At 36.0% G+C, this 12,435-nt stretch overlaps 1 protein-coding gene across 2 annotated transcripts in view; it reads right to left on the bottom strand.

Moving 5' to 3' along the window:
* Positions 1–332: 332 nt before the first annotated feature.
* ADGRG6 (adhesion G protein-coupled receptor G6) overlaps positions 333–12,435 on the bottom strand; it is a 132,970-nt gene continuing 120,867 nt past the window's right edge. The window contains exons 22-25 of one of the 2 annotated variants that reach the window (XM_069487629.1): positions 8,379–8,480; positions 7,482–7,634; positions 5,228–5,273; positions 2,793–2,849 (exon numbers count right to left, since the gene is read on the bottom strand). In XM_069487629.1, the coding sequence (XP_069343730.1) occupies positions 5,260–5,273; positions 7,482–7,634; positions 8,379–8,480 (269 nt within the window). In that variant the 3' untranslated portion in view covers positions 2,793–2,849; positions 5,228–5,259. Of the gene's footprint in view, positions 2,850–5,227; positions 5,274–7,481; positions 7,635–8,378; positions 8,481–12,435 lie in introns of both variants that reach the window. The other variant, XM_069487628.1, reaches the window with a different exon arrangement.

The raw sequence follows: 12,435 nt of genomic DNA, 5'->3' as shown, positions 1-12,435 counted from the left end.
TTTGAAAAACATTTTCCATTTAAGTAAAATGGCAAATCAGCTATAGTAGCTTCTTACTACTAATTCTAATTTGCACTCACAGTCGCTTTTATTCATCATATTCAAAAGTATTGCTAAAGAAAACTATTTCACAAAGTATTTAGAAAAAAATATATACAGTCTCTCTAATAGAAAGTTAATTAAAACAAAGGTAGGCAATATCAAGCTAAGATATGAAACACATTGACATTTATAAACATAAATAAATAAATATATACAAAAGACACTATGCCAACAATAGACAAAGAAAATCTTTACAATGCAAATAAATGGTGACAAGAATAGAAAATATCTCAGGATCCTAGACTACAATTCTAATGCAATATAGTATAAAAAGAGGGAAGGAAAAGGAAAAAAAAAAAAAAAAAAAACAGAAATAGAGTCTGAATTGATATTCTCAAAGACAGGCTAACCAAAATTTTGGCTCCCAGCTAAATTCCTGCCCCTGTGCTCTGAGGCGGCTAACTGAAGGTGGAACTACATGCTCAGAACTGAAGGGAGAATTTGGCTCAGTCTTTTAATTCCATTTGCAAATGTTTCTATTCAGCAGTTTCTTCGTTTTTCCTCACCTTTTATTAAATATTTCTAAAATGGAGCTGACATTGTTGTCAAATATGGGGAAAACACTTTTTCTAGATCTGGATGAATATGAGTAGAAATTAAAAGCAAAGCCACTTTTGAAGCTCTATCTTAATTACTATTAACTAAAATAAGCACTTTGGGCAGAAATCTCACAGTAGAAAGCTAATTAAAATCTAACATGAATATCTAAGGTTTAGGGGAGAAAGTATATGAATATTCAGTGACTATTTAAGATTAACTTTCATCTATATGTAACCTCTGCCAAAATAAGCAGCCTGTTAATATATGCCTATTGAAAAGGATTTTGGCTCTCTGTAGTGAATCTCAGTGACCTTAAGATTTACCATTCTTTTCTACTAAATGCAACCCTCCCCTGTGAGAGGCAGGCTGGGCAGTGCTCATGTCTCCCAGGATGGTGCTCCAGGCTGCTGCAAAATGGAACGGTAATAAAAATCCACTACCTCATTATCTCATCCTCTGCTCCAACCTGGCAAATAGCTTCATGGTTGAAGCTCAGCAAAAGGAGAGAGGCCCCTTGAGTTGCTGCATCCCCTGAAAGCCCCCCCCAGGTCAAGTCTCATAGCCTGAGAACTGCCTGCATTTTGTGCAGAGGGATAGGCCTCCAGGTGCTGAGTTCTGGCCTCATCGTTTATGCTGCCGCCTCCCAGAACCTGATACTTCCCAGGTAACCCAGAGCAAATGTAAAAGCACAGCATGCACTGAGACCAGATTCTAGGAAAATCCGTAGGACTCCGTCATCTAAGGACAATTAAAGCATAGTCATCTACACATTCACCAGCAAGCAGGCATTACTCAGGACAGTCTGAGAGTTAGGTAAGCTGCTTAATTTTATGCATGGCTTGTATGCAGCAGCCTAGTCCACAAATAATACACCATCTATCTTGCCAGATCTCTGCAGGCTCTTATATACTACAGAGGACTTACATACAAATAATTTTTAGACTAGCAATTGTTGACCCACACGTTTATAAATTATATTGATTATGAGTCACCCATATGTCTCACTTTATTCCTTGGAGCACAAGGGGAAGTAAGAGGCTTTCCTTTGAGTGATTGGAAATATCTTGAAGTCTCTAGAGCAAGGACAGGACTGTGTCGTTTTAACAGTGTGTCTCCTAAAATGGAACTTCTGCTCACATCATGCCTAATGGAAATTCTCCTTCCTGCCCTGAGCCTGTGGGCTCAGTATTCACAAGTAGAGGAGTAACAGATTAATTCCTAAACAACTGCTAGGAGGTCCACATTGATGGTACATCCACACTAAACTTGATGCAAATGTATGGGATTAAATTATAACTAATGATGCTGCTTTAGCCTTGTGCTTTGAACAGAGTAAGTAAAATACTAGAAATTAACATAGCCTCACATTAACTAGGTCAAAATTTGGGAAAACTTTCTTTCATAAGCATCTTATGGTTCTGAAGGTTAAACATTTGATATAAGAAAAAAACCTTTTTTTAAACTTTGGATCAAACATTAAACATTCTTTTCTATCTGTGGTTGAAATTTCATCGAAAATGTGAAAGTGCTACTGCACTCATAGAAAGTAGCTCTGGGATGAGACTTGTGGGCATCCAAAATAGTTATAAATATTGGTAAGCTTTTTATTGTTGAGAAAGATGATGTAGAAAATGGGCACATCCAGAACTATTAGGTGGCATCTAAATGGGCTCTAAACTAAGGTTTGTCCTTAGCTTTGCCCCTCCCGTGTCTGTTAATTTTGATGTCTCCCCCTGAGTTCTAATCAGTCTGATTGAATTATATATTTAAAAAAAAATGTCTCTTTTGGCTACTGAGTCATATCGCTCTCAGCATTGAAGTTTTAGTGATGATGGAAACTCTCCCATGGAAGAAATAAACTGAAAAGATAAATTATGAATTTCACAAAAGCCTTCTTAACAAAATATATTCCTCATATATATGCAGTTACCTAGGTAATAGCACATTTACATCTGTTAGTTGTAGTCTTCACAGCTTGCCGATCTTCATGTTTCTGTAGACTGATTCCTTTTTCTTATATTAAAGACATTAAAACTTTGTGCTGTGGCTGAAGGTGTCTGACATAATAATATTTTTATAGAAGTTATCGGAATGAGCATTGCAATAACCCTTGACCTTATCAATGACCTGATGGACAGGGATGATTGATGTTTGTTCTCCATCAGCATGGGTCAGTTTTGACAAGGACTTGTCCATGGAAGCACTGTCTGCAAGAAATGATACAAGAAATTAGGCTGCAAGATGAGCTGGTGACATGCCTAAGGACCACCACACTGTACACTCTGTTTTGCCCATTAACTAAGTACACAAAGGACATGGAGCTCTAGTGCTTTCTTAGATTAGGTAATAGGCAGCACTAAAATTTCATGCTTTCATCTTCAAAGTACATTCCTAATAGACACTGGATGTCAATTTGCCTTCTAGTAATTTGTATTGTGGTTTTTTTTTTTTATAAGAAATATTCTTGAAGGTGACATTTTTCAAAAAGCCAATGAATAAAATAATCAGAAAGCCACTTTAAAAATACATGCACCAAATGGTTCAGAAGAAGTACCAGATTATGTAATAAAGGAATCGACATGTGCTGAAATATTTATGGAAGAAATGATATCTGAGATATGTTTTCCAAATAATACAGGGAGGGGAAAATGGGTTGGGGCACATGACCGGCTGTGAGTTGGGTACAGGGGATTCATTATAGTATCCTCTCCACTTTTTATATATGTTTGACACTTTTGGTAATGAAAATTGTTATAAAATTAAAGGATTTTAGAGAATAAAAGTAAATGAAAATAAACATAAAAGGTACTTTGAACACATTTTCCTGTGGGTTTTGGTTTGTTAAATGATTGGAATACAGTAAAAAGGCATCCTTTATGAATTTTTCTTTTAATTATAGAATCAAAATTCTCTTTATCAGAAATATCTTAATAGCAAATTATGTTTTTATTACTTATGCTAGAGTTTCAGAATGATGTTATTGCTGATAGTAGTAATATCAGAGCAACTAGTAGTAATAAAGGACTGCTAAATAAACTTCTGTTCCGAATTTTTCCATATCATATATTTAAAATATTATTTTCCTAGACCTAAAAACTTTCTAAAATTGGCTCAGATAGTGCTTAAGCTCTATTATCTATAAACACATATGGTGGTTTTCATGCATCCTATGACTACCTTATAAGGACCTCCCTTTCCCAATAGACTTTGGATAAAAATGTTACCCTCAAATTAACAAAATTATAGAGATTTTATACTAAGGAAAGAGAAAATATGAACAAAGTATTCAGTTTCCTACAGTAGTATTTTCTCTATGCACTGTGGAAGAGGCAAAAACTCTATCCTGAAAAATTGCTTTTAGAAATCATGGCTCTGAAATTGGAATGTTCACTTCAGGCTTTTTGTGTTTGAATAGGGTGGACCAGGCATGTGACATAAGATTTAAAATCCATCAATAATTGGTAAAAACCATCATCATGCTGTTGTCTTTAGAAACTGTTCAAATTGCTCAACTGTTGTCTTGTGTTGGAGCAGACACTAAATAAAATGAGTGCTGAAATAGAAATGGCACTCTCATCCCACACTAAAGGACACAGGAAAGAATAGGTGGCTCATGGAGAGAATGGGCAGACTGAAGCATGGTAGAACGACCCCCAACCCACACGAGGCTCTCAGCAAGCTGACTGATCCTCTGCTTCCTTTTAGTCCATATATTCACTAGCCATTGGTTTTCTGGTGGGGATTTTTCTGTTGACATAAATATCAATAGCGAATGATTTGTGCTTGATATTTTTAGAAGACCACACATTCTCAGAGAAATGTCAAGGATATATTCACTCTGCTTCCTTGGTAATTCCCAGGGGCATGCACTTTCAGAGATTTCAATCAGCTCCATTCCAAAGATGTGATCCAATTTGGTGGGTCTTCACAGCGTAATAAAGTAAAATTCTGAACGAGGGTTGTATTTTAATATATATATGTGTGTATATATATATATACACATACAAATATATATGCTATTCCCAGTCTTCTCGTTAGATATTACATTATGGGTAATATGGATTTTGATTATATCTGCAAGTCTGAAAACCAGGGGCTAGGGAAATGAACTATTATCTGACCTATGCTGAAATTTCAAGCAGATAAAAATCCTCACAAAGCAGGCCTGGAATTGACAACTTCATTTATATGGCTTCTATGAATGTACCATGACATACGCAGTGATCCATAAGAGCAGTGGGAAAGTAAAGAATTTCATGTCTCTGCTATAACAAATCTTCTCTCAAGTACTGCTTTTTGTCATTACTTCACATGATATGTGACCCACTCACTCCAGACCATGGTACATTTCCTAGAAGGAGCAGCTTGCAGACACCCCATGCAGAGAAGAGGCAGCACAGCACACTATCATTCCGAATTTCAGAAATTTCAGCTCAACGCAGGAATGTCATTGTGCTAGTGGAAAAGTATTGTAAAGCACAAGCCATTTTGCTGGTGCAGCAAGAATCTTAGCTTAATCCATGCACATATTCTCGTATTACCTTGCAAAAAAATTCATGCATTCAAAAAAGCAATAAAAGTTTACCTGAATGATCCACTTTTGTTGAAGGAATGCTCTTAGGAGACATTATCTATACCATAAACATATGAATGTCTAGATCAATTCCAAGAAATAAACCAACTAGATATTCATGATGATATGCAGTGACTTTTTGCATACCCTGAGTGATTCCCAGTATACCAGTTGTCCCACTGAGAACAGCAGACAAGGCTATTTGAAGTCAGTTGACTGGAAACCAGAATTGATTATACCATAGAAGTAATGCCATGTAACTAACTAAATTCTCTTGCCAGTTGACAAGAACCCATTTAGTCCCAAGGGTTTTTTTAATTAAGGGAAACAGAAAAACATTAATGCATGCCTTAAAAAACAAAACAAAACAAAAAACACACATTTTAAAATAGTAAAGTCTGCCTTTGTGGTACCTCCATTTCTGCACGTCCTCTTTTATCTTTCAGTTTCCCCCAGGATCCTACAGCCCTTTCTTTCCTTAATAATTTCCCAAATGCTCCACATCCTAATTTATCTACCTTATTTCTTCTCTCCCCATTTAAAAGTGGCATATTCTCAGCTGTGCTGAGAGGAAAGCAATTCAATTGCTCTAATTCCTATTCATTCACAACTGACTGACAATGCATTAATTATTTGCATTTAAGAAGGCGAGGTAAAGTGAGTAGTTTTAAGTTTGGTTAAATAAAGTGAAAAAATAATTTATTATAAGTAAAAGATATTTTGTGCCAGGGAACCACCAATTAGGCAGAATAATCTATCTTAGACCATATACCTGTCATCAATTTCCTTACACAGGTATTCTTCAGCAGGGGGCACAAACCACTTAATTTTAGGCAAAATTGTGTAGGTGACTCAAAGCCTGCAGCTTATTCTGGAAAAGAATCCACAGCTTTCATTCAATTCCCCCCAAAATATTCTTGAGTCCAAGAAGCCTTAAGAACTGCTGTCCTAAATTGCTCTGAGTTCTTAGATCTCTTTAATTAATTTTAGAATTAACAAACTCTCTAAACACTCTAACTTTTTTCCACAGTACTGTCATGAATCCAAGGCAGTGGCCACTCCAGTGGGGCAAGCAGGGACGTGTGTAAGGAATTAAATGTTTATAAGGGTCATTTATAATTCAAATATTTGCAATATAACAATTACAGACACATCACAGACCTTACTCCCTATTTGCAAAAAGCTAAGTATTAATCTTCTCTGCGTCATTCACCTCTGCTCATGTTGAATAGCTAAAAAAAGTAAAAAGTTATTTCCATTATTCTTTTAGAATCATCTTTAATTAGGAAAGTGCTGTGTGCTAAGTGTGAAAGCTGTCTGCCAGGGGTTTAATTAGTATTTAAAAGTAGCAATTCTATTATTTCCCTTTGAAATTATCAAAAGGTTACACCTTTTCACATCACTCCCTGATTATCAAGTACTGCAAAATATTCTCTTTTTTTTTTTTTTTTTGAGACAAGTTCGCTATGTTGCTCAAGCTGGAGTATTGTGGCTATTTACACAATCATAGCTCACTGCAGCCTTGAACTCCTGGCCTCAAAGGGTTTCACCCACCTCAGCCTCCCAGGTAGTTGGAACTACGGGCACACACCACTGCTTAAAATATTCTTTATCTCCATGTCATGAGGATTGTTCATATACATGCTCAGTGACAGAATGTGTAGTCATTGTAAATATCATGAAAAAACAGGATATGAACAAAGACAGTGTTTCTTACAGCCTTGTATTGCTTTCCAAATATTATGTTCTATATTCTTTCATGTTTAATCAGTGATTTAAATCTTTCATATTTACAGAGCAGGTGCCAATAACATTTCCAATGTTTAAGGAATTAAGTCTCAAATAAAATATACATCCTAGATGGTGTTTCTTCCTGTTCCCATGACAACTTGTCAAGTAACTTTCATACTATACTGAAATAATCTGCAATTCAATTTTCATATTTTTAAAATAAAAAGATATAGCTATTTAAACAAAGTACCATAATGTTTAAATAAAACTAAGTTTTGAATCACTTCGTTGACATTCAGAGTTAGTGATATTACAGTTATGTAGATATAGTTTGGGTTATATGATTTTAAAAAGGACAAAGTATTCATAAGGTATTGGATAAAGTCTTCAAACAGATTTTTATGTTCATAAATCTAAAATAAGCACCCTATCAGGCACTGTGTTCTGTCAGTCTTCATGATAGGGAAATTTCTGCAATGAAAATGCAATGAGAACTCTACCAGAGGACATCTTTATCATGACCACAATGACTCACCAGTGTGGCTATTCCTTTTGAAATAGGTGGTAGAGCTGGATTTAGATTTGGATGTAAGATAGGTTGAGTTGGAACCAATGGAGCTTGAAGACAAAGATTTTCCTAGATTATCAGAACTTTTCTTGATGATATTGGTAGCTGTTTTACTCCAATCTGAAAGAAATGACATCACTCTATCAATCTGCTTTACGGGAAATATGTTGTGCCCTGAAAAATCATCATTGTATCATTTCATTTATCTGGAGCATCTGATTTTCTGATATGCTGGCAATGGTTCAGAGAAGAGGCAGACATGTAAACAATAATAAACTGAAGACACAGAAAAATTTCTTACTTTGACTTTGTATTAATATATATACTGCTTAAAATCCCACTTCAGTATCCTAAGGGTGAGAAGTAACCACTGATGGTATGAAAGAAAGAAAAGAAAGAAAGAAAGAAAGAAAGAAAGAAAGAAAGAAAGAAAGAAAGAAAGAAAGAAAGAAAGAAAGAAAAGGAAAGAAAAAGTAATACTTTTCTTTGGATATTTTTTACAGTGAGAAAAATCTCTTTGCATAATAATGTAATTAAGGATCTCAAAAACATAGAAAGATGAGTCTGGAATAGTGGAACCTCTGGATATCCAGGTTGTTAAATTAGACATCAAACTTTGGGCAACTCATTTAATCTGCCTGGAATTCATTGCTTTTCCTCTGCAGAATAGAAGGGATGGGACCAAAGTTCTCAGATCGATTCTAGCCCTAATATTCTAAGATTCCAACTAAGGATCTCTTCATATGCTTCACTTTTATAACTTGCTACCATTAGGGTTTGGTTGCTCTGACAATGGAATATTGAATGACAAACATTTCCAACTACTTTTAGATGTAAAACCCCATCCACAACATGCTCCTTTACCTGAGTTGTCTGCTAACCGAAATCTACCACAACAGAGATGCCGTCTCCACTGTTTCTGAACATTCTCCTTCATAGCACAGTGGAAAATAAATATAAATAAGCCTGTGATAAAAGAAAATATAAATATTTAAGCCAGCTGATGCATTTTTAAAGATAAATCTTACAAAATACATGGATTCATTTTAATTTAAAATGTTTTACATCTAAGTCACTTGTGCTTTGGAAGAGACAAAGATCTTAAGGAAAGGAATCTTGCAGTATGTAGTCAAAATTTTAATCCTTTAGAACAGAACACAAAGTCTCAGATAAAACTAGAATAACTGCATGGGTCTGATCCTGTCTTTGTTGTTCTGTTCAGCATTCATAATGACTTAACCTAAAAACCAAGCTGAAATAAGCAGCATTCATTCAGTTTAAGAAGTATTTAATATTTCCCTTATATTTGTCTTAAAATAATATTAAAAATTTCCATAAAATTTAGAAAAAAAGAGAGAATTGAAAACAACTATAAGCTCATCATGCTTCAATTTGTATATGCTGAGCTATTTTACATATGCATATTATAGTTATATTCATGGTATATTAGGTTGGGTCATAGAAAAGTGGTATTTTTACAGGTTAAACATGGCCTCAAGACAGCAAGTCACCTGGCTTACTTAAGTTTCTCAACATTTTAACAGAAATGTTACCATAATGGGAAGTAGTCTTCATATTTATAGCCACTCCCTGTGCCTATCAGAAATTGTGTCACTTGTGCTTTGGAAGCCAATCCCTTTTCATTTTTCAGGGAATTTGCTCCTGCATTGTAACCCCCTCCTCACGGCCTCATCCTGTCTCTTCTGCTCCTCTACACCCCATTATTCACATTACCTTATGAGCATGTCCTAATAACTATTTAAAAAACAAAAAATTCCTCCCTTAACCTCCAATTGCCTTCTAGCTTCAACTTCTTCATTTCCTTTCCCAATAAAACACCTCGAAATGGTTAACTTTTGCTGTCTCCACTTTTTCTCATACTTTCTCTTCTCAGCCCGCTCCAAATAGGCTGCTATCCACAACCATGATCCACTGTGACTGCTCCTGTGAGAGTCACAGCGACTCCCATATTGCAAGGTTGTCATGGCTATTTTATTAGACCTCTCAGCAGCATTCAACACAATCAAACATTTCCTCATTCCTGATGCCATTTTTTCTCCAGTTCTCTTCCTAATTTCCTAAGGATTCCTTTTTGGCTTCTTGGTCTCCTAAGAAGATTCTTTCTTTCTTTCTTTTTTTCTTTTTAGAGACAGGGCCTCACTCTGTCACCCAGGCTAGAGTGCAGTGGTGTGATAATAGCTCCGTGCAATCTCGAACTCCTGAGTCCAAGCGATCCTCCTGCCTTGGCCTCCCAAAGCGCTGGGATGTGAGCCACCACACCTGGCCTGCTTTAAAGGTTGACATGTCTATAACTCAGTCCCAGGTTTCCATCTCTTCTATGGCTACACTGTCCCAGTGGGTAATACTACTTCTGACATATAAACTCCATATGTTGATATTTTGTATTTGGTCCCATTTCCTCCTTTCCCCACCATCACCAGGATTCCAACCCATATTGCCTACACGACACCTTCACTTGGTTTATCTCCATGTAGCAGCATCTCACACCCCAGATGTTCTGAACAGAGGTCCTCCTCATTGTGACTCTCAAGCCACACTCACCTTTCTTCTGTTTCTCAACACATCAAGCTTGTTGTTACCCAATACCATGCTGAACACTGTTCTTCCAGATCTTTCCATAACAGGTTCCTACCTATCATTCAGGTCTCAGACCAACTGTTAACTCCTCAGGCCATCATCAACCCTTAAGTTGTTTTTTTTTTGTGTTTTTTTTTTTTAATTTTAGCCTCCAGTTACTCCCTTTCACATACCTTTTTTTTTCCTAGCACTCATCAGTGTCTGATATTCTTGTATTACTCATTTATTCATTTATTTGCTTGAGTGTCTCTTCCTAGCACATAATAAGATCCAAGAGAACAGGTATATTTGTCTATTCAATGCTACATTGGCCATTCCAGGAATGATGCTAGAAATTACACAGGAATTTTCTGATGACTGTTTATTGATTGAATGGTAACCATGATCAGCCAATCTTCTGTTAATTGAATGCTTGCATGTACACGCTAATGTGTTCAACATGTTTGAGATAGGAGGTTAAAAATAGGTGTGTATAGCACACAAATTAAGGGATAACAGGAATACAATGAAAATACATTTAAGGCGAAAGTTTCTGAGAAGCACACAAATAAGTGTTGAGGAACTTCCCTAGTAATATACCATACTAAGCAGTATATCCACTTAAGGGAGGGCGTTTTAGGGGATCTAGGACTTGCATAATTGGGTAAGTTTAATAAGCAAATCCACTTTGTACCACCAGTAATGTGAATAAGCAACAGTGTATAAATAACTTGAATTGGTTACTAGATTCTTTTAAGTTTTGAAGAGGCGGTAGCAGTTGTACAGAAGAGTGGAGGAAAGGAAGCCTGAGATGAGGTCACTAGAGGCTACAGATGAAGGAGACCACGGTTCCAGAGCAGGAAGCCCATTGCTTCAGGCTTACTCAATTTTCCTTTAACAGGTCAGAATTTCCAGAATTTGTTCTGGGAGGTATTTTTGTCACACAGCTAAAAATATAGGTGACTGTGTATTCTTAAGCAATTTTTTTTTTTAACAGAATCATATATTAGACCTGGAAAAGATTATAAACTTCAATTTTTCAAGGACTTTTGTTCCTGGGCAATAATCCAGGTATTACTCACTATAGGGCCTCACATTGAGCAAATGATTTTCTTTTAGTTGAGGGTAGAAGGAAAATTTGCTAGATGTTGCTTCCCTTAATACTCTATTATTCTTCTGTAACACTCAGTAGTTTTTATACATGGCATATACACTGGAAGAAAAATTTCAGAGGTTGTGTCTGGTGTTTCAAGGACATTGGAAGAGAACTAGGTCACGGATTCACTTTTTCAGCCTTCTTGGGGTGCTAAAATGTGAATTATTTTGAGGATCAGCTGCTGACCACAGTCAGAGAGGATGAGGTTAAAGATAAAACTGACTTAATAAAACAATTTTTTAGATTGTGTAGTGCAACCCTGAATCATAATTATATAACATTAGATGATATTGCTTATTTTTAAGCAACTACATTTGCCTGTACATATATAAACACCTAATAAGTTTAAGAGACACTGGTACATATGTAAATTGGATTTAAAATCTGATACATCTCCTCTAAAATTAAGCGAGAGAGTAAAAGTCATGTAAATGTTCCATCTTCTACCATGAACTTTGATACTATGGGGATAAAATCAGATACTAGACTTAAGAAACTAGAATTCTTAGAAATGAATATGTTTTAAATTCCAAGGTATTGCATTATATTTATAATAGAAATACGGTAAATTTAGCCTTGAGATACATTTCCATTTTGAATCAGAATAGGATTCTCATAATAGGTTGTTTTATTATACTATTTGTAGTAACTTGCCCTTTTCCCATGAATTTAAGTCAGTCTGGCAATAAATATTATACCAAAATTCTTTCAGGACAAAATATCCCTTTTAAAAAGAGTTCAGCCGTGGGAAATGAGGTAGGCATCTCCATTTGGAACAGCATGCATAAGGAGTGTGGAAAGAAATTCTAAACACTTCAGGAAGGAGTAGCAGAAAATGTAGCCAAAGAGCCAAGGGCACTTGGAGGCTAACATGGGAAGACAGAGGGCTACTCCCTCTTAAATTTTGAAGGCACCCCCAAGCCCCCGCCAGCTACTTACAGATCTTGGTGCCAGAAGCATAACTAAAATCATAAAACTTTAATAGAGCTCTAAGTTAATATCCAAGGAAATAAGTCTGATTTCCCATAACAGTCTCTGCTTTCTTTCTACCAGGTTTTTTCCCTTTGCGAATCTTCATACCACCCGGGAAGAATATACTCTTGTAGCTTTCTGGAAAAAGCATTAAGCTGTGACCCGACCTCGGACCATGACAATCGGGCTCTACTCTTTAGAGTATAGCTTTAGTTA

Source organism: Eulemur rufifrons, chromosome 15 (assembly GCF_041146395.1).
Source record: "Eulemur rufifrons isolate Redbay chromosome 15, OSU_ERuf_1, whole genome shotgun sequence".
Lineage (NCBI taxonomy): Eukaryota > Metazoa > Chordata > Mammalia > Primates > Lemuridae > Eulemur > Eulemur rufifrons.
The sequence above is the reverse complement of the archived record's forward strand: the minus strand, read 5'-3'. Positions and strand labels throughout refer to the sequence as shown.